Source organism: Giraffa tippelskirchi, chromosome 1, assembly GCF_054371585.1.
Source record: "Giraffa tippelskirchi isolate mGirTip1 chromosome 1, T2T-mGirTip1v1.2.pri, whole genome shotgun sequence".
NCBI classification, from domain to species: domain Eukaryota; kingdom Metazoa; phylum Chordata; class Mammalia; order Artiodactyla; family Giraffidae; genus Giraffa; species Giraffa tippelskirchi.
Genome location: NC_137275.1, coordinates 117,550,575 through 117,577,551, shown reverse-complemented (window position 1 = coordinate 117,577,551; position 26,977 = coordinate 117,550,575). Strand labels below are relative to the sequence as shown.

Here is a 26,977-nt window from a genome sequence, read left to right as displayed (position 1 = left end):
AAAAAAACACATCTACTTCTGCTTCATTAAATATGCTAAAACCTTTCTGTGGATCACAACAAACTGTGGAAGATTCTTAAACAGATGGGAACACCAGACCACCTTACCTATTCTCCTGAGAAACCTGTAGGCAGGACAAGAAGCAACAGCTAGAACCAGACATGGAACAACGAACTGATTCAAAATTGGGAAAAGAGTACATCAAGGCCATATATTGTCACCCTGCTCACTTCTATGCAGAGCTGTTGTTGTTTATTCGCTCAGTTGTTTCTGACTCTTTGCGACCCCGTGGGCTGCAGCACACCAGGCTTCCCTGTCCTTCACCATCTCCCGGAGCTTGCTCTGAGGCATGTCCATTGAGTCAGTGATGACATCCAACCATCTCATCCTCTGTCGTGCCCTTCTCCTCCTGGCTTCAATCTCTCCCAACATCAGGGTCTTTTCTAATGAGTTAGCCCTTTGCATCAGGTGGCCAAAGTATTGGAGTTTCAGCTTCCGAATCAGTCCTTTCAGTGAATATTCAGGATTCACTTCCTTTATGATTGACTGGTTTGATCTTCTTGTGGTCCAAGGGACTCTCAAGAGCTATCTCCAACACCACAGTTCAAAAGCATCAATTCTTCAAAACTCAGCCTTCTATATGGTCCAACTCTCACATCCATAATGACTATTTGAAAACAATACCACTGATTATACGGACCTTGGTCGGTAATATAATGTCTCTGCTTTTTAATATGCAATCTAGGTTTGTCATAGCTTTTCTTCCAATGAACAAGCATCTTTCAATTTCATGGCTGCAGTCACCATCTGCAGTGATTCTAGAGCCCTATAAAATAAAGTCTGTCACTGTTTCCATTGTTTCCCCATCTATTTGCCATGTGAAATGCCAGGCTGGATGAATCACAAGCTGGAGTCAAGACTGCCAGGAGACATATCAGTAACCTCAGATATGCAGATGACACCACCATAATGGCAGAAAGCAATGAGGAACCAAAGAGGTTTTGAAGAAGGTGAAAGAAGAGAGTGAAAATGTTGGCTTAAAACTCAACATTCAGAAAACTAAGATCATGGCCCTCTGTTCCCATGGCAAATAAATGGAGAAAAAGTGGAAACTGTGACAGATTTTCTTGGGCTCAAAAAATCACTGTGGACAGTGACTGCAGCCACAAAGTTAAAAGATTTTTGCTCCCTGGAAGAAAAGCTATTACAAACCTAGACAGCATATTCAAAAGCAGTGACATCACTGTGCCAACAAAGTTCCAAATAATCAAAGCTATGGTTTTTACAGCAGTTATGCACTATGCCAGCAAATTTGGAAAACTCAGCAGTGGCCACAGGACTGGAAAAGGTCAGTTTTCGTTCCAATCCCAAAGAAAGGCAATGCCAAAGAATGCTCAAACTACCGCACAATTGCACTCATCTCATATGCTAGTAAAGTAATGCTCAAAATTCTCCAAGCCAGGCTTCAGCAATATGTGAACCGTGACTTCCAGATGTTCAAGCTGCTTTTAAAAAAGGCAGAGGAACCAAAGATCAAATTGCCAATATCTGCTGGATCATCGAAAAAGCAAGAGAGTTCCAGAAAAACATCTATTTCTGCTTTATTGACTATGCCAAAGCCTTTGACTTTGTGGATCACAATAAACTGTGGAAAATTCTGAAAGAGATGGGAATACCAGACCATCTGACCTGTCTCTTGAGAAACCTGTATGCAAGTCAGGAAGCAACAGTTAGAACTGGACATGGAACAACAGACTGGTTCCAAATAGGAAAAGGAGTATGTCAAGGCTGTATATTGTCACCCTGCTTATTTAACTTACATGCAGAGTACATCATGAGAAACGCTGGGCTGGAAGAAACACAAGCTAGAATCACGATTGCCGGGAGAAATATCAATAACCTCAGATATGCGGATGACACCACCCTTATGGCAGAAAGTGAAGAAGAACTAAAGAGCCTCTTGATGAAGGTGAAAGAGGAGAGTGAAAAAGTTGTCTTAAAGCTCAATGTTCAGAAAACTAAGATCATGGCATCTGGTCCCATCACTTCATGGGAAATAAATGGGGAAACAGTGGAAATAGTGTCAGACTTTATTTTTTTGGGCTCCAGAATCACTGCTGATGGTGACTGCAGCCATGAAATTAAAGGACGCTTACTCCTTGGAAGGAAGGTTATGGCCAACCTAGATAACATATTTAAAAGCAGAGACATTACTTTGCCAACAAAAGTCCATCTAGTCAAGGCTATGGTTTTTCCAGTGGCCATGTATGGATGTGAGATTTGGACAGTGAAGAAAGCTAAGCACCGGAGAATTGATGCTTTTGAACTGTGGTATTGGAAAAGACTCTTGAGAGTCCCTTGGACTGCAAGGAGATCCAATCAATCCATCCTAAAAGAGATCAATCCTGGGTGTTCATTGGAAGGACTGATATTGAAGCTGAAACTCCAATACTTTGGCCACCTCATGCGAAGGGTTGACTCATTGGAAAAGACCTTAATGCTGGGTAGGATTGGCGGCGGGAGGAGAAGGGGATGACAGAGGATGAGATGGTTGGATGGCATCACCGACTCGATGGACATGGGTTTGGGTGGACTCCGGGAGTTGGTGATAGACAGGGAGGCCTGGCGTGCTACAATTCATGGGGTCGCAAAGAGTCGGATACGACTGAGCAACTGCACTGAACTGAACTGATGCACGGATGTGAGAATTGCACCATAAAGAAGGCTGAGCTCCAAAGAACTGATGCTTTCAAATTGTACTGGAGAAGACTTTTGAGAGTCCTTTGGACTGCAAGGAGATCAAAGGAGTCAATCCTAAAGGAAATCAACTATGAAGATTCATTGCAAGGACTGATGCTGAAGCTCTAATACTTTGGCCACCTGATGCAAAAAGCCGACTCATTAAAAAAGAGCCTGATGCTGGGAAAAATTTGAGGGCAAGAGGAGTCGGGAGTGACAGAAGATGAGATGGTTAGATAGCATCACCGACTCAAAGGACATGAGTGAGCCAACTCTGGGAGATAGTGAAGGACAAGGAAGCCTGGTGTGCTGCAGTTCATGGGGTTGCAAAGAGTCGAACATGACTTAGCCACTGAACAATAACAACAAACCCCTCACAGTGTTTATTATTTAAGAAAACTTGAAGTAACCTAGGAAAATGGTATTTAATATTTTCCTTTAAAGGCTAACTTTTTTAATATGACTTTTACATTTATACTCAGATTAAACTGACTCTTTTCTATATGATGTGAGTTTGGGTAAAATACCCTTTTTCCATAAGAAAATTATTTTTACCAGACACTATTACTGAAAACACCATCCTTTCCCCACCATATTGTTAATGACATCTTTGTCAGAAATAATGTCTGTTTGTCCATCCCAGTGTCAGCATAACAGCATTAAATTAGAATTCCTCTTTAATATATCTTGATGTTTAATAAGTTCTCCAGTTCATTCACTGTAAGGCTCCCTTGGGAATTAATGACCCCTTGAATTTTCATGTAAATTTCAGAATCAAATTCCACACACACAAAAACAGTAAATTGCTAGAATTTTTTAATGAGACTGCACCTTTTGAAATCAATCATCTTGTGCTTTATGACTCATCAGTTAATTTTGAAAAGTGTTTCACATGCATCATTTGATCAACTAGTACTGAGTACAATGTTCTATATATGTTAATTAGACCATGGATGTTAAGTTGATCAGATTCTCTCTCTGTTCTTTCCAGCTTTATCTTTCTACTTATTCTATCAGCATTTGAGAAAGATGTGCTTAAGTCTTCCATTTGGATTGCTTTCACATTTGAAACATACACATCGCTTTTTGTATGCTATGCTATGCTATGCTAAGTCGCTTCAGTCGTGTCTGACTCTGTGCGACCCCATACACGGCAGCTCACCAGGCTCTGCCGTCCCTAGGATTCTCCAGGCAAGAATACTGGAGTGGGTTGCCATTTCTTTCTCCAGTACATGAAAGGGAAAAGTGAAAGTGAAGTCACTCAGTCATGTCCGACTCTTAGCGACCCCATGGACTGTAGCCTACCAGGCTCCTCCATCCATGGGATTTTCCAGGCAAGAGTACTGGAGTGGGGTGCCATTGCCTTCTCCGGCTTTTTGTATAGACCATCTTTATTTTTAGCAATGTCTTCCTTCAAGTCCACTTTGTCAAATACCAGTGAAGTTACACCTGATTTCCTATCACTTGCATTGGCATGATATACCTTTTTCTATGCTTCCATTTCAGGCTTCCTGCATCTTTACATTTTAAACTTGTCTGCTAAAGGGGCATTGGTTGGTTTGGGGATCCAGTGCAGAATAGTGTTTTTCTGGAAGTACTTAGTACTTAATCTATGTAAATTTTATATAATTATTGATTGAGTTGGATTTATACATATAATCTTGGTATTTACTTTGTATAGGACCTAGCTCCTTTTTCCTTACTTCCTGGCTTTTAATCAATAAATTTTATTATCCCTCTTTCCCTTTATTAACTTGTTAGTCAAAACAATCATCTATTATTTTACACAATTTAGATAAATTTACCTGATAATGCTAGAACCTCAAAACTCTTTAATTCCATTAGCTTCCCACCTACCTTTCAAATTGCTCTTCAGTTCAGTTCAGTTGCTTAGTCATGTCCAACTTTTCACCACCCCATGGCCCACAACACGCCAGGCCTCCCTGTCCATCACCAACTCCCAGAGTTTACTCAAACTCATCTCCATTGAGTCGGTGATGCCATCCAACCATCTCATCCTCTGTCGTCCCCTTCTCCTCCTGCCGCCAATCTTTCGCAGCATCAGGGTCTTTTCATGAGTCAGCTCTTTGCATCAGGTGGCCCAAGTATTGAAGTTTCAGCTTCAACATCGGTCCCTCCAATGTACACTCAGGACTGATCTCCTTTAGGATGGACTGGTAGGATCTCCTTGCAGTCCAAGGGACTCTCAAGAGTCTTCTCCAACACCACAGTTCAAAAGCAGCAATTCTTCGGCACTCAGCTTTCTTCACAGTCCAACTCTCACGTCCATACATGACTATAGGAAAAACCATAGCCTTGACTGGACAGACCTTTGTTGGAAAAGTAATGTCTCTGCTTTTTAATACACTAAGTTGGTCATAAATTTTCTTCCAAGGAGTAAAGTGAAAGTAAAGTTGCTCAGTCGTGACCAACTCTTTGCGACCCCATGAAACCTACCCAAGCTTCTCCGTTCATGGGATTTTCCAGGCATAAGTACTGGAGAGGGTTGCCATTTCCTTCTCCAGGGGTTCTTCCTGACCCAGGGATCGAACCCAGGTTTCCCGCATTGCGGACAGACACTCTACCCTCTGAGCCACCAGGGAAGCTCTCCAAGGAGTGAGTGTCTTTTAATTTCATGGTTGCAATCACCATCTGCAGTGATTCTGGAGCTCAAGAAAATAAAGTCAGCCACTGTTTCCCCATCTATTTGCCATGAAGTGATGGGACCGGATGCCATGATCTTGGTTTTCTGAATGTTGAGCTTTAAGCCAACTTTTTCACTCTCCTCTTTCACTTTCATTAGGAGGCTCTTAAGTTCTTTACTTTCTGCCATAAGGGTGGTGTCATCTGCATATATGAGGTTATTAATTTCTCGCAGCAATCTTGATTCCACCTCGTGCTTCCTCTAGCCCAGCATTTCTCATGATGTACTCTGCATATAAGTTAAACAAGCAGGGTGACAATATACAGCCTTGATGTACTCCTTTTCCTATTTGGAAACAGTCTGTTGTTCCATGTCCAGTTCTAACTGTTGCTTCCTGACCTGCATACAGGTTTCTCAAGAGGTAGGTCAGGTGGTCTGGTATTCCCATCTCTTTAAGAATTTTCCAGTTTCTGGTGATCCACACAGTCAAAGGCTTTGGCATAGTCAATAAAGCAGAAATAGATTTTTTTCTGGAACTCTCCTGCTTTTTTCTATGATCCAACAGATGTTGGCAATTTGATCTCTGGTTCCTCTGCCTTTTCTAAAACCAGTTTGAATATCTGGAAGTTCATGGTTCAAGTACTGCTAAAGCCTGGCTTGGAGAATTTTGAGCACTACTTTACTAGCGTGTGAGATGAGTGCAATTGTGCAGTAGTTTGAGCATTCTTTGGCATTGCCTTTCTTTGGAATTGGAATGAAAACCATCTTCTCCAGTCCTGTGGCCACTGCTGAGTTTTCCAGATTTGCTGGCATATTGAGTGCAGCACTTTCACAGCATCATCTTTTAGGATGTGAAATAGCTCAACTGGAATTCCATCACCTCCACTAGCTTTGTTCGTAGTGATGCTTCCTAAGGCCCACTTGACTTCACATTCCAGGATGCCTGGCTCTGACATCCTGGAATGTGAAGTCAATTGCTCTTGCCATTATATAAATTGTACACATTTTCAAACTCACAAATCACTTCTATAATTGATTGGTACCATCGATATTTATGTTTATTCACCCACATATTTACTCTTCATTGTTCTTCAATCTGTTCTGGATTTCCAAGTTTCCATCAAGATACATTTTTCTTCTCCCATAAGAATTACCTTTACTTTAGTATTCCATTTGATGTAGGTCTGCTGGTTCTTGATGCCTGAATATATATCTTTTTTTGACAGTACCAGTTATTAACAAATCTAATTTGGAAGGTGTGAAACTTATGTTGTGAAAATATACACTCTGATACTATTATCTTTTCAAATTTGCTTCTGCCCCATTCTCTCTCTCCTCTCCTACCAACACGCAAATGCCCTAACAATTCAAACTCATTCTTTCCTCACTTAACATAATTCCATTTTATTAGATTTTTTCAAAGTGCAAAAAATGCACTTTGGGATTTTACATGGTGATAATGTTAAACGCCCATATTACAGAGTCACAGTGAAATCTATGAGCACTTTAAAGAAGTAAAAATCGGAAATAGGTCAGACAGAGGAGGAGAAATATCATATGATATCTTTTATGTGTGGAATCTAAAAAGAAATGATACAAGTGAACTTACTTGCAAAACAGAAAAGAGACTCATGGACTTAGAGAATGAACTTATGGTTGCCAGGGGAAGGATGGGAGGAAGGGACAGTTAGGGAGTTTAGGAGAGACATGTACACACTGCTGTTTTTAAAATGGATAATCAACACGGACTTACTGTAAAGCACATGGAACTCTGCTCAATGTTAAGTGGGGGGAGTTTGGGGCAGACTGGATACATGTAAAATGTATGGCTGAGTCTGTTCACTGTTCACCTGAAACTATCACAACACTGTTAACTGCCTATATCCCAGTACAAAATTAAAAGTCTTTAAAAAATTAAATTTAAAAAAAAAGTAAAAATCAAGAATTTTAAGCACAAGGAGGATGAACACCCTCCAGCTTCTGACAGAACAAGGGGAGAAAATTTTCTTTTCCTCACAGTGCATGGTGATGTGTTAATTCCACATCACTACATTCACATGTTTTGAGACAAGAAGGAATAAAAGGAATTTGAATAAGAAATAATTAGAGATGGTTCCCCATTGTATTTTGCTCAAGATAGTCTCCCACAAAATAAGTGGGCAATCATATAATAAAGAGACAAAAAAAAAAAAAAGACACCTCATTAGGACAAGACAACTGAGCATAAAAGGGAAAAACCAGAGATGCAACTTGCTCCAAGAGAATATAAAACATTTAAAACTAAAAGGAAGGCTGGAGTCTATTAGTATTCTATTACTCATCTTGCTCTACAATCTTTCTTCTTCTTCATATTGTCACCATCTTCATCTTCTCTTTTACCTCCACCCTCTTCATCATGTTCCTGGTCTCCATCACTATGAACTTCAGCTGCTTCTAATTTATCATCAATAAATTCAATAGACTTGGCCAAATATCATCTTTGATTAACTCTCTTAATTTGCCTTCACCTGCATCCAAATCATCAGTGAACCAAGTGAAGAAGGTCTGAGATTTTTCATGCTACCTCTTCAAGATACTACCTCTTTCTTTTGTGTCTGACACAAACATTTCATAAAGTCCTTTCCAGATTCCCATTTGATTTCAGTTAACACTGAACATGGGTTGCTACTCTTACTGAGATAAAATATACTGGAAAAAAAATATTTTAAAGCAAGGATTTTTAGCAAAATTAAAACATGTTCAGTATATGATTTAATATCTTCAAATTCTGTCACTTCGGTTGAAAAAAATAAATCGACATCTCTTCATTCTCGTCCCTATGCAGGGGAGTTATCTGCACATGGTCAACAAACATTACCCCTAAGTTTGGGATTTGGGAGATCAATTATGACTTCCCTTGAAAAGACTTCAGGGTTTGTTACACTTTAGTTCTATTCGAGCGGAGAAGGCAATGGCACCCCACTCCAGTACTCTTGCCTGGAAAATCCCATGGACGGAGGAGCCTGGTAGGCTACAGTCCATGGGGTCGCTGAGAGTCGGACACGACTGAGCGACTTCACTTTCACTTTTCCCTTTCATGCACTGGAGAAGGAAATGGCAACCCACTCCAGTATTCTTGCCTGGAGAATCCCAGGGATGGCGGAGCTTGGTGGGCTGCCATCTATGGGGTCGCACAGAGTCGGACACGACTGAAGCGACTTAGCAGCAGCAGCAGCAGCAGTTCTATTCGAAAATTTTCTCACTATTGTTAGTAACGTCTGTCTATATCAATTCAAACAATATCTGTGTATTTAAATGTTCTTATTGTTCTTTCCCTCCCTTCGATGAATTCAGAGTAGCAAATTTTTCCTTTGGCTGGGATTTGGCAGCCATCTCAGTTTCCACATTTGAAAAGTAAGTGAAGACAATGCTGGGGATAAGTGCTGTGAGGCAATTCCAAAGCACAGTCACTAGGGAGACAATCACAAGTGAAGAGGCCCAGAGAACTATACCTTCATTTTAAATATGTTTACTGGGTATAGAATTCTGGATTCCAATGATGTTCTCTTAAAGACATATTTTGGTTGTTGATTATCTTTTTTATCTTTTCTGTTAAAAGAGAGCTTTCAGTCCTACTGTTTCTTTTTTGAAAGTAATGTCTCTTTTTTCCTGCCTGCTTTAAAGATTGTCTTGGTTTTCTATAGTCTTACTAAGATATATCTAACAAGTGTGGCTTTCTTTACAGTGGTGGTACTTGAGGCTCACAGAGCTTCTTCAATTCACCAGGTAATTTTTTTTGGGGGGGAGGGTGTTCCCTGGCAGCTCATGTGGTAAAGAATCCACCTGCAACGCAGGAGGACCTGGGTTCGATCCCTGGATTGGGAAGATTCCCTGGAGGAGGACATGGCAACCCACTTCAGTATTCTTATAACAAGGGGATATTCCCAACCCAAGGATCGAACCCAGGTCTCCTGCATAAGTTTTGGAAAATTCTCAGCCATTATTACATCAAATTTGTGTCTTCTCCATTTTCTCCTTCTTCTTCAAGTGCTAAAAGAGCCTAACATTACAGATATATTAATTCATTTTTCATGTATCTATTTTTAGTCTCTGTGCTTCATTTTCAATATTTTCTATTGACTTATTTTACTCATCACTAATCCTGTCTGTTGCTGTGTCATATTTAATACCTAATTCAAACACTGAGTTCTCAATTTCAGTTGAATATTTTTGTCTAGTCCACCTGGTATTTATACCTCCCAATTTTTAGTAAAATTCTCCATCTTCTCATCTGTTTGCTTCATCTTTTCTTCCATTTGCTAGAACATACCAATCGCATTTATTTTAAGAGTCCTCATTTGCTAACTCCCATCAATATCTGAATCCTCCTAAGTTACTTTCCATTGTCCAGCCTTTCTTGTGGTTTTAGTCATATGGTCCATTTCTTAGCATCTAGTCATTTTTATTAAATGCTGGACACTATATAGTAAAAACAATTAGAGGATGCAGATATTATAGGGTTCGCCCCAACCTCTGCCAGACAAAGTGGCAACTGTTCACTGTAAGCTATTTCGGCAGTGAGCTGACTCAAAGCTGGCCGCAGTTAGGGCCGACTTCAGCCAGCCTCAGTTGATCCTATCCCTACAGCACAACCCTACGGTGCTTCCTTCCAAATGAAAGCATGACGTGCAACTGAGGGCCCCTCCACAGCAACACAAGACTGTAGAACACTGACTTTTAGAAGTACCATACATGGTTTAACTTTATAGCATTCTGTCATGCAGCTTCACAATTCTGCAAATGTTTTGAGGAGGCGCCAACAATGTTTCTGAGTTGCTTTGGGTCTCCAATAATGTCACTCCAACCTCACAACACTGCCCAAAGCTCTACTTGCTACGCTGTGCTCAAACACAAACCCTCTACTTGGGCTAAGGTCAAATTTTCAGCCTCTTGCCCATACCCAGAATCAGCAAAGCTCTGACCACTTCTCCAAAGGGGAGGAAAAAAAGGCTATAGATTATCAATTCATCTGTTGAAAGTTTTCCTCTCTTCAGAGCCTTAGTCACTCTAGGACTCTTCTCTTGAACAGCTCTTTGATGGCCTTACACAAATCACTTTTATATTTAATCTGTCTTTTGTAGCTGTTCTCAGCAGTAATAACAGTGCGTTCAAGTTCTCATCTGAGGTAAGTTTTCTTGCCCTATTTTATTTTCTTTATATCCATAGCACTACCTTTCTTTGTATTACTCATTAAAGGTGTTTTATGTTTCTCTTTCCCTGCTGAAACATAAACCCCAAGAAAGCAAAAGCTTTACTGGATCCTCAGCACAAAATCACACTAAAGATTGCCTGACCCTTGTATCCTTGCTCCTTCTATCATGTTTCATTTATGTCTATTTCTGCTTTGTAAAGAATTTCTAACCTCATGATTTCTCAATATGAGAAAAAGAGAAAGGCTAATTCTGTGTGTGTGTGTGTGTGTGTGTATCCTCAGCAAACATTCCTTCGTTTTTTTCCTCCATGATAGAGAAATAAGCAGAACTATACTTTTGAGTTTCTCTCCTTCACGACTCCCTCTCTTCAGCGCTTGCTAAGACACTGCCAGTCCCTCCTCCCCAGGCCCAGGTCCCTACTGGGCAGCGAGCAGACCTACCATCAGACTCGGGACATGCCTTTCACCACAGGCTGCACACCTGTCTCTCTCCCATGCTCTCTGATATGCTGCAAACTGAACCTGTGAGTCAGGCCACAACTCTCCATGACATGACTGATGGCATTTACATTCTGAATCTAAACTGCAGGCCCAACTCTTGCCCACAAAGACCAAGATTTAAGAAGCAGAGTATGAAGTGTCCACGCTGTACACTTCTGGTCTACAGGGCAAGTTTCAAGAAGCAGAGTATAAAGTCTCCATTCAAACTGAGGATCCCAGTCATATTCACCAATTCAACTTTTTGGAGCCATGAACTTAAAAGAGTTATTATATGCTCATGTAATATATACCACATATACACCTCATTAGTAAGGTGGGTATTTAGTCTTCACCTGGCTCCTACCTGCTCTTTCTTTGTTAGAACCAAAGAGGGGTTATTAATGAGTAAGAATCATCAATGCATAAGTGAAGTGGAGAAAGGAGGTTGGGAAGGAAGTTTCCAAGAACAATCTATATTTATTTGGCCAATTAAAAAAGGGGCCCCAGTTCATCCGGTATGTACATTTATGTTGAAATAACAGTTTACTGTTACTGTAGGATATTAACAATTCTTACATTTCTGACAGAATGTGGTCCACTGGAGAAGGGCATGGCAAACCACTTCAGTATTCTTCCCTTGAGAACCCCATGAACAGTATGAAAAGGCAAAAAGATAGGACACTGAAAGAGGAACTCCCCAGGTCGGTAGGTGCCCAATATGTTACTGGAGATCAGTGGAGAAATAACTCCAGAAAGAATGAAGAGACGGAGCCAAAGCAAAAACAATACCCAGCTGTGGATGTGACTGGGGATAGAAGCTAAGTCCAATGCTGTAAAGAGCAATATTGCACAGGAACCTGGAATATTAGGTCCATGAACCAAGGCAAATTGGAAGTGGTCATACAGGAGATGGCAAGAGTGAACATCAACATTCTAGGAATCAGCAAACTAAGATGGACTGGAATGGGTGAATTTTACTCAGATGACCATTATATCTACTACTGTGGGCAGGAATCCCTTAGAAGAAATGGAGTAGCCATCATTGGCAACAAAAGAGTCCGAAATGCAGTACTTGGATGCAATCTCAAAAACGACAGAATGATCTCTGTTCGTTTCCAAGGCAATCCATTCAATATCACAGCAATCCAAGTCTACGCCCCGACCAGGGACGCTGAAGAAGCTGAACTTGAACAGTTCTATGAAGACATACAAGACCTTTTAGAACTAACATCCAAACAAGATGTCCTTTTCATTATAGGGGACTGGATTGCAAAAGTAGGAAGTCAGGAAACACCTGGCGCAGTAACAAGCAAACTTGGCCTTGGAGTACAGAATGAAGCAGGGCAAAGGCTAATAGTTTTGCCAAGAGAAACCACTGGTCATAGTAAACACCCTCTTCCAACAACACAACAGAAGACTCTACACATGGACATCACCAGATGGTCAGCACCGAAATCAGACTGATTATATTCTATGCAGCCAAAGATGGAGAAGCTTTATACAGTCAGCAAAAACAAGACCGGGAGCGGACTGTGGCTCAGATCATGAAGTCCTTATTGCCAAATTCAGACTGAAATTGAAGAAAGTAGGGAAAACCACTAGACCATTCACATATGACCTAAATTAAATCCCTGATGATTATACAGTGGAAGTGACAAATAGATTTAAGGGACTAGATCTGATAGACAGAATGCCTGATGAACTATGGACAGAGGTTCATGACATTGTACAGGAGACGGGGATCAAGATCATCCCCATGGAAAAGAAATGCAAAAAAGCAAAATGGCTGTCTTAGGAGGCCTTACATATAGCTGTGAAAAGAAGAGAAGTGAAAAGCAAAGGAGAAAAGGAAAGATAGTCCCATCTGAATGCAGAGTTCCAAAGGATAGCAGGGAGAGATAAGAAAGCCTTCCTCAGCGATCAATGCAGAGAAATAGAAGAAAACAACAAAATGGGAAAGACTAGAGATCTCTTCAAGAAAATTAGAGATACCAAGGGAAAATTTCATGCAAAGATGGGCTCGATAAAGGACAGAAATGGTATGGACCTAACAGAAGAAGAAGATATTAAGAAGAGGTGGCAAGAATACACAGAGAACTGTACAAAAAAGATCTTCAAGACCCAGATAATAATGATGGTGTGATCACTCACCTAGAGCCTGACATCCTGGAATGTGAAGTCAAATGGGCCTTAGAAAGCATTACTACGAACAAAGCTAGTGGAGGTGATGGAATTCCAGTTGAGCTACTTCAAATCCTCAAAGGTGATGCTGTGAAAGTGCTGCACTCAATATGCCAGCAAATTTGGAAAACTCAGCAGTGGCCACAGGACTGGAAAAGGTCAGTTTTCATTTCAATTCCAAAGAAAGGCAATGCCAAAGAATGCTCAAACTACTGCACAAGTGCACTCATCTCATGCACTAGTAAACTAATGCTCAAAATTCTCCAAGCCAGGCTTCAGCAATACGTGAACTGTGAACTTCCAGATGTTCAAGCTGGTTTTAGAAAAGGCAGAGGAACCAGAGATCAAATTGCCAACATCCACTGGATCATCAAAAAAGCAAGAGAGTTCCAGAAAAACAGCTATTTCTGCTTTATTGACTATGCCAAAGCCTTTGACTGTGTGGATCACAATAAACTGTGGAAAATTCTGAAAGAGATGGGAATACCAGACCATCTGACCTGTCTCTTGAGAAACCTGTATGCAAGTCAGGAAGCAACAGTTAGTACTGGACATGGAACAACAGACTGGTTCCAAATAGGAAAAGGAGTACATCAAGGCTGTATATCATCAGCCTGCTTATTTAACTTATATGCAGAGTACATCATGAGAAACGCTGGGCTGGAAGAAACGCAAGCTGGAATCAAGATTGCCGGGAGATATATCAATAACCTCAGATATGCAGACGACACCACCCTTATGGCAGAAAGTGAAGAAGAACTAAAGAGCCTCTTGATGAAAGTGAAAGAGGAGAGTGAAAAAGTTGGCTTAAAGCTCAACGTTCAGAAAACTAAGATTATGGCATCTGGTCCCATCACTTCATGGGAAATAAATGGGGAAACAGTGGAAACAGTGTCAGATTTTATTTTTTTGGGCTTCAAAATCACTGCTGATGGTGATTGCAGCCATGAAATTAAAAGACGCTTACTTCTTGGAAGGAAAGTTATGACCAACCTAGATAGCATATTTAAAAGCAGAGGCATTACTTTGCCAACAAAGGTCCGTCTAGTTAAGGCTATGGTTTTTCCAGTAGTCATGTATGGATGTTAGAGTCGGACTGTAAAGAAAGCTGAGCACCGAAGAATTGATGCTTTTGGACTGTGGTGTTGGAGAAGACTCTTGACAGTCCCTTGGACTGCAAGGAGATCCAACCAGTCCATCGTAAAGGAGATCAGTCCTGGGTGTTCACTGGAAGGACTGATTTTGAAGCTGAAACTCCAATACTTTGGCCACCTCATGCGAAGAGTTGACTCATTGGAAAAGACCCTAATGCTGGGAAGGATTGGGGGCAGGTGGAGAAGGGGACGACAGAGGATGAGATGGCTGGATGGCATCACCGACTCAATGGACATGGGTTTTGGTAGAATCCAGGAATTGGTGATAGACAGGGAGGCCTGGCATGCTGCAATTCATGGGGTCACAAGAAGTTGGACATGACTGAGTGACTGTACTGAACCGAATAGTTTACTATAACTGTAGGATATTAACAATTCTTACAAATACACCTGAATATCTTATCATCTTATAATTCTGATAGCTACATTTTTTTTAAAACATTTACTGAGAGGTACAAAATCATTTCTGCTGACCAAAATAAATAAAGTTATGATAATTTGATATTCTGCATTTTATAATTCACAGCTATCTAGTAAACTGTAATGACTAATTGCCCTGGTAATTCCACTAGCCTAAGATCCCCTGGAGGAGGGCATGGCAACCCACTCCAGTGTTCTTGCCTGGAGAATCCCCAGACAGGGACAGAGGAGCCTGGTGGGCTATAGTCCGTGGGGTCGCAAAGAGTAGGATACAACTAATGGACTTTCACTTTCAGATGTAAAAAATACAGCTTTCCTCATTAATCTTCAAGGGAACAGATTCAGAAAAGTAAACAACAGTAAAACTGTTTAAATACCTTTAAGTCAGGCTCATGCAGGTGAAGCAGGCTATTCGTACTGTACTCGTGGTATCCCACCATGAGTTACCTCTGGAACCCTTACAAGACTGCAGTTCCTTTAGGTTAAGAGCAGGACAATTTAAGCAGCAAAGTTCAAACAGTGTTATGTTTTTTTCCTATTGTTCTTGTATTGAGATAGATATTTTTCTACTAAGTTATAGATGACACAATAGCAAAAAAAATCAATCTAAGTAAAAGAGATTTGATTTTTTTTAATAAAAACATCACCCAGGACTGGGATATCTCATTGGAATCTCTGGCTGTCATCTGGTTCTTTGGGATCCTGCATGTGAGTTTATCGCTGGCTAACTGTAAGAACTCTCTGCCCACAGAGGGACCACCCAGCAGTACTACACCCAGGGCAGGGTATCCTGCTTCAACCTGGCCCAGATCACACCACTGAACACCCTACCTCAGCTGAGATCTTCAAAGACTGACCAGAAAACAAACCCATAACGAGCGGGAGAGAGAGAGAGGAATGGAGTTGAGAACTTTGTGATCTCAGAATAGATGGAAAGTTTGGGAATAAATGACTCAACTGGAAACATCAGAACAAGGCCAAGTTGTGAGAACTTCCCAGGCCAGTTTCCACGCAAAAAAAATCCCTTGCAGACAATGCAAGAGGATGCTCCAGAAAAAGAAGGGAAGATGCCCTGCCAACAGAGCAGAGCCATTTGGAGGCTTCTAGAAGACACTGGATTCATCAACAGTCACTCTGGAATACCTGAATAACAGACTGAGCAGGTAGCGATGAAATGCACAGTCTGTGTTGTAATCTATAGGTGGACTGTGTTTAGTCACTATGTTGTGTCTGACTCTTTTGCAACCCCAAGGACTGTGGCCCACCAGGCTCCTTCCGTCCATGGGTTTTCCCCGACAAGAATACTGGAGTGGTGGCCAATTTCCAGGGGATCTTCCTGACCCAGAAATCGAACCCACATCTCCTGTGGATTCTTTACCGCTGAGCGACTAGGGAAGTCCACACAACATAAAGGTACTTAAAGACACATGCTAGAATAAGAGACAGCGCCTAGAGAAAAGGTATTCGAGCTGTAGTTTGGAATACTGAAGAAAATACTATAAAAAGAGAAGATCCTGGAGATGTGAAAACAAAGATTATTGAGAGTTTTAGCAACATTACTTCAACGGATTTTGGTCTTAGACCAAGTCTGAGCAGGTAGAGAACAGAAGAAAATGTATCTCAGACTCCAAACCACCTTGGAAAAATTATGCAGAAAGACTTCTACTTAAGGAAGGAATAGAATACAATACTGACAACTGCACACATTCCACCAAACTAACAATGAGAAACATTTATGATGGAGCACTGGCTTCCAACTTCAAGCTCTATAATTGGCCTGAGGCTTCAGAAATCCAGAATTCCTTTAGTAATGCAAAACCCTGAGGTATCAAGGAGACTTAAAGACAGAGGAGACAGTCTCTTCAGACCCCAATCTCAAATCCTGGTGGCCAACACAGTGGGAGGTGTAGGTGCCGGTGAATGCCCTGAGCAGTGGGCATCAGGCAGCACCAAGCTGCCCCTCAGCAGGGAGAGGGGAGGCTGCAGCAGACAAAGTCAGTGCTCCCACTGAACCCTCAGGCCCCTCTACTCCTGGCCCACACTAACAGGGACTCACGCACACCAGTAAGCACAGTCCTCACTGGTCCCTCCAAGACTTCTGCTGTGAATGGCCACTTCGGGGCCCCTGGCCTTGTCCACCATAACTGTGGGCACCATAACCAAAAGACAAACTGACAAAGAGCTCTTACGCTACGTGCCCTCTTACATGACGTCAGTTTGCAGACACCACACCACTCCCTGGCTCACGTTCCATAACCACAACACAGGTAATCACTGGCTTGAGAAGGGCCACACATCTGAGAGCTGCAAGTGGTTCACTCAGAGCTACTGGGTGTACTATGTGTATTTAGTCACTAAGTTGTGTCTGACTCTTTTGTGACCTCAGAGACTGCAGTCTGCCAGGCTCCTCTGTCCATGGGATTTCCCACATAAGAATACTGGAGGGGGTTACTATTCCCTTTTCCAGGGGATCTTCCCAACCCATGGATTGAACCTGCATCTCCTGCATTGGCAGGCGTATTCTTTACCACTGTTGGAAATGACTTAAGTAATTGGGCCCAATTTACCCACAGAGGAGGGAAGGCTCACTATCTCCCTTTGAGAGGGTTCAAAGGGTTCCAAGAGGGGAAGACTGAGGTAGACCCATCATCCTCCTTTCTCTGTGTACCCTCTGAATCCTGGCAGCTCCAAAGCTAAAATAGCAAAAATGGATTTTAAGAATACATCTCAAGGTTAGGAAGCCGCTCTCTCCATTGACATAGTAAGGAACAGAACTAAAACTAGCAAGCAGCAAACCTTTGCTGCAGTTCAGATGGTGTGTTCATTGTTTTTCAAATGCTCCCCTAAGAAGATCTAACACTGAGAGAGTCCTCTGCCCTGCCCAGCAGCGCAAGAGGACAGCGCAGACCCCAGCAACAAGCCACCCTGAAGACCAGACTCGGAAGGAAGGAGTCCAAGAGGGAGAAGGCAAATGAACCATGGATTAAAGGAATCCAAGGTCTTAGGTGAAAAGAGAGGGCTTGTGGGGGACAGGGAGACTCTTCACCAATACCCTTCTGAACTGGGTCACAAGTACAAATATTGTTTAATCAAAACAGGCATAAAATAAAAAGTAAAAGAAGACAGAGAATAGCAATCATTACGTGAGTATAACACTACCTGAACATAGAATGATTTTATAATCAATAGCTCTTTGGGTAGAAAAGTGGGAGAACTATATTATTGGTATGTAAAAACAAACAATAAAGATATCACAGAACCACAGGAATACATAATGCAAAGATGGTCTACTGTAGCACTGGCAGCCTCCTTAACTTTCCCATATGGAAGACTTCTTTTTCAAAATAAAAATGATAATCATTATCTGCTTAGCATTACCAGCTGTGCAAGATATTAGCCTGACCACTACATTAAAACTTTTAAGAGACAATAAAACAAATATCAAAAGTCATTCATGGCCTCTTTAATAATTGATGTTTTATCATTTATGGCTTATTGAAGTTATTTTGTCACATAAATGTTTTATTTTTGAAAATCTTTATGGTAAAAAAAAATTAACTGCTGAGAAAGTTAAGATCCTATAGAAAAACAGAAACCCAGTGAAGTCACTTAGCCATGTCCGACTCTTTGCGACCCCATGGACTGTAGGCTACCAGGCTCCTCCATCCATGGAATTTTCCAGGCAAGAGTACTGGAGTGGGTTGCCATTTCCTTCTCCAGGGGATCTTCCCAACCCAGGGATCAAACCCAGGTCTCCCACATTACAGGCAGACATTTTACCGTCTAAGCCAACAGGGAAGCCCAGAAAAACAGTTAAGGGCATTAGAAATATTTTTAGGTTTATAAACATAAACAATTAAAACAGCATATTAAATTAAGGTAAACCAGTAACATTTTCCACTTAAAGACTATAAAATTTCCATTTTCCATCACCTGCACTTCAGAAATCTTTCAACAATCTCCTTCTCAAGCAACCCCAGTCCCAACATCCAGTAGTTTCAGCAATACGGTGATGCTTAAAAATCTATTTTGCTTTCAGATAGTACAGTTTTGTGTGTCAATTTGGCCAGATGACAGTATCCAGTTATTTGATCAAATAGTAATCTAGGTTTTGCTGAAGGTGTTTTATAGATGGGGCTAACATCTACCATCAGCTGACTTTAAATAAAGGAGATTACTATCAACACTGTGCGTGGCCTTTGACCAAACCAAAGGACTTAACTGCAAAAAGTGAAGTATGCTCGAGAAGTTCTTCCTCAAGACTGGAGTATTAACTCCTATCTGAGTTTCCAGCCTACAGGTTCCAACGTGCCACCCCAACAATCATGTAAGCCAATTCCTTGGGCGAAACACACACACCTCCCTATACCCACACATCTCTGTTTTTCTCGTGATCCTAACTGCACATTCAGGGAGACATTGTATGCGTAGCTCTCTGGTCCAGCACTGTATCCCTTTCCAATTTACTGATCCTACTTCTCTCAGCCCCATCCACACATATCTCAGCTCCCACCCTCCTCATGGAATCCACTAAATAAAATTCTTGGGACTGAGTTTCCTTTTCCAGCTTTTTATTGAACAGTATCCACACCTGTTTTTTCTATTTCCACTCCCTAGGCCCTTCTTTTTCTAAAGATTAGAAAAGAACAGTAATGAAAGTAAGTGGCATAAGCTAGGATGAAAATTCTCGAAATATATGCATAATATACACACATGTGCATCCTGCATTAGGAAGACTTTAGATTGCAAAAGACTATCTACAGTGTCATAGTTCTTTAAATATATGTTTTTAAAAGTAAGGTACATTTTAAGCTGGGATTTTCATTCCAATATAAAGCTCAGAAATGTTTCTTTGCAATTAGAACTGCAATTGGGAAATAAAAGTTAAACAAAAAATATAATTTCATTCTCAGAAATCAAATTCTAAATCCACAGAAAGAATATGCTTATTTTGAAATCCAAACATCCTTATTCATGGACGACTTATTTTTAATGAAGTACAGTGACCTTCCTGGTGGTCCAGTGGCTAAGACGCCAGGCTCCCAATGCAGGGGGTCCAGGTTCAATCCCTAGTCAGGGGACTGGATCCCATACGCCACAAGTAAGAGTTCACATGCAGCAGCTAAAAAAATCCCACATGCCACAGCAAAGATTGAAGATCTCACATGCTGCAAATAAGAACTGGCGAAGGCAAACAAACAAATTAATTAATTAAATAGTTTCAATGATGAAGTATATAAACTGATTCAGAGTTATAAAGTAATTATCTAGTTATATATTTCAATAGTTTTTTTTAAAATGCTAAACTCTCAAGGTACTCGGGTTCCTTAAAACTAAAACATTCAATGCTTAAATAGTCAACTGGTATCAATATCTATTAACTTAACCTTATAAATGAATTAAATAGTACAAAGAGAAACATATTTTAAAATATTTAAATATAATCACATCCTCACCTCCCACATCAATCTGTAATCCATATTTTCATCCAAATCTTCAGGCATTCTCTTCTCTCCAGCAAATGGTCCAAACTTTTCACCCTGAGTAGTAACGATTATATTGAAAATGAATTAGTACAATAATCAATAATCAAGATACAAAAATAAACTATTATTTCTCTTCTGGAAAAATTTTTTTTCTAAATCTTACTGCCCAATGATTGAAACACATTTAAAATATTAAATAATTTACCCAACAAAAAATACTTACATATCTAAAATCCAACTTAATCTATTTTTAGCTAAAGAGCCTGAAATGACAACACAGGAGTCAACATAAAAGGGTTAAACTGCTCAACATTTAAATTCTGACAAGGCTCTGAACATCATACTTTAATGTTTCAAAGCTCTGCAGCCATGAGAAGCAGAGTATTGCCTGACTTGAGAGACAAGCCTACCAGGCAGAAAATCACCTGATTCCCATAAAAATCATAAATTCATCCCAATTATGAACACAAAAGAAGTAGGCTTGCCATTCTCAAAGGAAGACTGTTCATAATAAAGTTTAAATTCTCCTGCCAATCCTTCAATCAACCAAGGAGGCACTCCATGAACCAGGGCTTCTCCAAGCAAGAGCTTTGAATCACCATCAAGAGATTCATTCACCAGGGTTGCTTGTTTCAAATTCAGAATCATGAGCTTATTAAAATCAGAATCTCTGGGAGTGGGATGTGGGAAGCTGTGTATGGACAAATTCCCAGGTAAGAACTGCTGGCGAAACCAGGAGTGGCCCCAGCAGGGATCTGTGAGGCAGGGTGAATGGTGAGCAAAACTGTTTTTACAACTGAGGCAGTCAAGCAGGGACTGGAGGGACTGGGATGGGGTCATGCTTGTCCAGCCAAACACGTCACAGACATGGCACAGAGAAGACACGAGATCCGCATGTCCTTGTGAGCCTCCTCCAGACCTTCCTGGGACTATTCTACAGTAGAACCCTTCCCTCCATAAGAACATGGAGGAACTTCTGATGAACACTGTTAAGGGGGGAAAAAAACTACCAAAATAGTGTTTCAAGGAATATAAATGACTTAATGAACAACAGAAAACCCAACTCCTGACAACAGTTAAGTGTCAAAGCTTAAAGGAAGTACAACTAGCTAACCCAGTTCCCTGGTGGCTCAGTGGTGAAGAATCTGCCTGCCAATGCAGGAGGCGGGAGTTCGATCCCTGGGTCAGGAAGATTCCCTGGAGAAGGAAATGGCAACCGACACCAGTGTTCTTGCCTGGAGAATCCCACGGGCAGAGGAGCCTGGCAGGCTACAGTGCACGAGGTCGCAGAATCAGACACGACTTAGCGACTAAACAGTAACAACCACCCAGGCAGCTAAAGGAAAGAGGTTCTGAGAAGTCACAAGTAACAGCAGAGTCTGGAAGATCTATTGCTGAATGTTAACTAGGAGGCAGAAAATGCTAGAAAGACTCCTGAAATCAAAACTATCATCCTAAATAAACCAAAAACAAGTACACCAATAGGCACATTGCTATTTGGCTATTTCAGCCAACCTCGAAGACAGAAACCAAGTATTAAGGTGTGTTTTGGGCAATAAATTTGAGGATTTGGTATTAATGCATATATAGTTCAACTTTTCACTCCACTTCGTCATATATTTAGCCTTTATCAACTACTGCAGAAGAAAACCATGTGAGTACACATTTTCCAAAGAGATCTACCCATACCAGTCAGTTCCTCTCCATGGTACAAATCTAAAGGGAACAGAAAATTGTATTGAGCAATTAAGCAGTGTTCAAATGACTGAAAAGAGACAGAAACCCAAGTAAATGACTGGGATTAGGGGAAAAACGCCTGCTTAGATGCAGATCTAGTAAGATTATTAAAGTTCTTAAGCTTTGAAAACTCAAAATAAGAATCAGGAATGTGAGTTTAAAGCTTTGCTACTAATAGTGAGCAATCACTTTGTCATAAAATCAAACTACGAAACTATAATAAATATGGCTTTCAAATTTTTTACTTGAGCCAAGAAATACATTCTGCATCTCATTCCAGTATATTCACATATACACAACTGACCCTTAACACAGTTTGAATTATGTGGGTCCACTTAAACATGGATACTTTAATCACATCATCCTGGTTGGTTGAATTCACAGGTGTGGAAGAACTGCAGATGTGGAGGGCCAACTATACGTTATGTGTGGATTAACTCCCATGTTGTTCAAAGGTCAACTGTACACAGAAACACATTTTAAAAACTAAAATGTAAACTTCTTGAAATAACACTGCCTTTACTCTGTACAATGTATTTCATATTTTCTACTAGATTTTACTTCACTTTTGAAAAAACACTAGTTTTGACAAAAGTGAATAATAAAATTAATTTCACAACGCACCAATGGGCTGCAATTCAATTTCAAATACACTGACATAAAATTCAGATAGAGGAGATAAATTTATATTTAGCTCTCTGGATTTGGTAAAATTGCCTTCAAAGCACACTAGTCAGTACACTGGGATGATGTGATCAAATACACTTGAGTTTCTGCAAGTGGTTGCAAGTGCTTTGGTTTCTGCAAGCGGTTTTTACTTGAGTGGCTGCAAGATTATAAAATATCAATTGTTAACTCTTAGCTATCCACATACTTGTGGTAAGAAACACTGAAGGTAATTAAAACAATTTATATTCAGCTTTTGATGAAATGTCTATACTTACTGGAGCCATGCTTAGCCTTCCGCTAAGAATCCCAGCACCTGCGATCCAGCCCCGTTCTCTCTTTGTCCACTGTCATTTCTACTACACAAGCTGCACTTTCTCATAATCATAATTGTGATGTACACACAGCTTTGTTCACTAACCATTCTCTGTGGTCCCTCTGAGAGCGAGCCTCTCCCGCCTCAGCGGGCTCCAGCCTGGCCTGGGCCATGTGCCGATGGAGGGAGATGCAGGGCGCTCACCCAATGGAGGGAGATGCAGGGCGCACCATGATGGAGGGAGATGCAGAACGCTCACCCCATGTACAGGTGCCTTTTTTCTTCTGTTTGAACTGCATGAAATTGCTACTATTTGACCATTTTTGATACATGAAAACTTCATAGGATTCATCATAATATAAATTATACATACATGTGTGTTTTCAGTTGCTCTTTGCAACCCCATGGACCACAGCCCACCAGATCCTCTGTCCCTGGGATTTCCCAGGCAATACTGGAGTGGGTTGCCATTCCCCTCTCTAGAGGGTCTTTCTGACCAGGTGCATGAGCCTATTCAACACCTAATATGAGCTTCATAATTAATGACTAGAAGGAAAGCAACATTTCAAACTATCTCCTTGAAAATTTCAAAAATTTCTAGCTGACTTCTTGTCATCATTGGTTTTACTTTATGATTTACCTGTTGAAGATCTCATACTAGCAGCAAAAAAAAAACTATCAACTCTACCATTTTCTTGCTGTTAGTGTGTCTGACTATTACTACCTTCAACCTGTGACTATATTCAAGAAATCTTCCTAGAATTCCTTGCTTCCAACTAACTATCTAAAGAATCACTAATCCAAATGCTTACGAGATGAGGTGGGAAAGCAGCACAACATGAAACAAAAATATATACAGGATAGAGCAGGTAGTGGCCAGGAGGAGAGGTGGAGGGACATGCACATTTAAAAAGCTTTTCAACTCCAACTGAATGTTTTCAACTCCAACTGAATGTTTTTAGTGAAACCAACAATTTAAATTTGTACATGAAATCACTACTATTATATATTTATATTTGTATAGGCAATGAATTTCAAGTTTCCAAAATTCTGTGCAGATCAAATTAAATGTGACTGTAAGACAAATTCAACCTGCAAACACCAAACTGTCCAAGTCAAACTCACTTCTCAGACGGGCTCAATGCTCAGATTACAACAGTGCTTCTTTGCTCTTTCTAAACCATGCAGATAAATATCCATTCAACTTGGGACCCACCAGACTAGACAATAACTTTTATTAAAGAAATGTATGACTGAAGACACGTGGGCTATTTTCTGTCATTTTGACTAATATTATTGGCAAGAATGTGAAAGCAAGCTTTACTGCAGAAAGCTTCACTCGGTGAGGGAAGCATTGAGGAGTCCAGAGATCTGGATCCTAACCCCTGCTCTACCACTGATTATCTGTGACACAATAGAGTGTAACAGATTTCTGAGCTTCAGTTTCCTCAGCTACAAAACTTAGAAATATAGATTTGCTGATTTCTAACATTCCTTGTTGTTTAGTCGCTCAGTCATTTCTGACTCTGCGACACCATGGACTGTAATCTGCCAGGCTCCTCCGTCCATGGGATTTTCCAGGCAAGAATACTGGAGTGGGTTGTCATTTCCTTCTCCACAGGATCTTCCCGACCCAGGGATCAAACCTGTGTCTCCTGCACTGGCAGGCAGATCCTTTACAACTAAAGCACCTGGGAAGTCATAGATATGGATTAGCTGATTTCTAAGATTCCTTTCAGCTTTCAAATTCTAGTGCCCATAGGTCAAATTTAGAACAATTTGAGAATCAAAGAGAATAAGAGTGTAATTGAAACATTAACAAATTCTTAAGTCCATAGTGATTGCCAGAAAGAGAAAAAAAGAATTTTTGAAACACCTCCTTTGCCATAATAGCCAATAAAAATAAAGAGAAAGAACTAAGCATTTTGTCCTCTTTTGAACAATAATGCTATTGCAGGATAACCAGACGGCAGTAAACGATGAAGGCAAGCTCTTCTTTACATAGGAATCTAATTTACAAAAGGAGGAGGAACATTCAAGGGGAATCCCCAATAATGTAACTGATTCAGGCAAAGATTATCAAATGAATGCTAAAACCATTAGGTAAAAGCATGACAGTAAAATAGGTATTCATACAGTCTGAACCTACAGATTATCAGTTACATCTTTTCAGTGGAAAACCTGCTGCAGTGTTGGTATTACTAAGAGAAAGACCACATTAGATGCCTGCTGCTAAAACACAGTATGAAATAAATCATTCCAGCCCTTCATTCCCCAGTGTCTGTCACAGGGACATGTGACAGGGGTGTTTGCTAAACTCTCCAGGCACCTCCAGAGGGCAAGTGAGTGTGCACAGGCCTCTTCCCCTCGTCCTGTCTCTCACCAGACGCCGGGAAGACCCTCCTATCTAGAAGGGAGCACAAGGCGAGACACCTAAGAGAGGAGCAGGAGATGCCGCCTGTGTCCCTCCTGTCTCCCACCGCCGAGACCGCCCTGCTTCCTGCAACGGAAGAAGCATCCTGAGGGCAGAGAGAAGTGTTTAATACACGTCAGTGTGGTGTCGTTTTATATGTGTGGTTTAAGTACATATCTAACTCTAAGATTAGAAGAAATACAGAAGACAAAGGAACAAATAGGGCTCCCTGGCGGCACGGTGGTAAAGAATCACCTGCGATGCAGGAGACGTGGCTTCAATCCCTAGGTTGGGAAAAACCCCTGGAGAAGGAAATGGCAACCCACTCCAGTATTCTTACCTAGAGAATCCCATGGACAGAGGAGCCTGTCTCCTGGACAGTCCATGGGATCGCAGAAGTGTGGACATGACTTAGCAACTGAACACCACCACCAAAAAAGAAACACATTAAATAAAGTGATAGTGATATATACCACAAACAAAGAGCTCGTTCTCTTCAGAGAGTAACTGTTTTTTTGATTTATTTTGTTTTTAAGGGAATGGGAAGAGGGAGACTGTTAAGAGAGATTTAATAGACATAACCAAGTATGAGAGGTGGTCCGTGAGAATTCGGGTTCAAAAATAAACAGCTATAAAGACATTTTGGAGGTACTTAGAGTAATTTGAATATGGGCTGAAATTAGAAGACATTAAGAAATCACTTATTTTTGTTGGATGCTAAAATGATAGTATGGCTATTTAGGAAAATGTCCTTATGCTGAAATATGGAGGAATGAATGGTCATAATGTCTGTAATTTACTTTTGAAATGGTTCAGCAAATAAAACACATATACATATAAATGAAACAAGTTATATTAAAGTGAATCAATCTGCAGTTGAATCATTTATATGTAAAATAATGTTTTTCACAAAAGGAGTCTAGAGTCCCCACTTAGAATATAATTATATTTCAATGCTAAGTACTGTGCATATGTGTGCTCTTGCAATTCAAGTAGGCCACCAATAAAGTGATGTCTAAAAAGTTCAGTATGAAAAATATCCAATCTTCTTTTCCTTTCTCCTTAGTATTAGAACAGTGACCTTTTCGAGGGTACTAATGTATCTAGGTAGAAAAACTACATTATCAGCTCTCCATCTAGGCAGAGAGGAGAGCTAACAACCCGAAAGCAGAAATCATAGTATGAACCTACCATAAAAGCTCTTAAATGAGAGCTAAGTTAGCAGGTGACAAACACCCTAATGCCTTGGTTACTTCCTCTTTATCCTCATCTGGAATAAGATCATGATACCTGGGGCTAAAGCAGCCATTTTAAGCCCGAGAGAATTGCAAAAATTTCCACCCTGACATCTGGAGCCACTGAATTGATAGCAGCAAATGCCCACCTTGTTACTGAGAGAGCATAACCTCTGAGGTTTACATTACTGCAACTGTCACTCTGCGCTGATATAGCAAATATCAGGCAAAAGAACTGCACTAGTGCCCAGGATAAAGCAGAAACATCTTTATGAAATGCATCAGTTATAAAAGGAGTATGATGTGGGAAATGCA

The 26,977-nt window shown here is 40.7% G+C and overlaps 1 protein-coding gene across 13 annotated transcripts in view; it reads right to left on the bottom strand.

The window, feature by feature from the left end:
• PRDM5 (PR/SET domain 5) overlaps nt 1–26,977 on the bottom strand; it is a 261,033-nt gene that overhangs the window by 212,697 nt on the left and 21,359 nt on the right. For 12 of the 13 annotated variants that reach the window (XM_081566398.1, XM_081566567.1, XM_081566951.1 and 9 more), the window contains one exon: nt 20,266–20,349. In XM_081566398.1, the coding sequence (XP_081422524.1) occupies nt 20,266–20,349 (84 nt within the window). Of the gene's footprint in view, nt 1–15,186; nt 15,285–17,015; nt 17,146–20,265; nt 20,350–26,977 lie in introns of those variants that run through there. The other variant, XM_081567035.1, reaches the window with a different exon arrangement.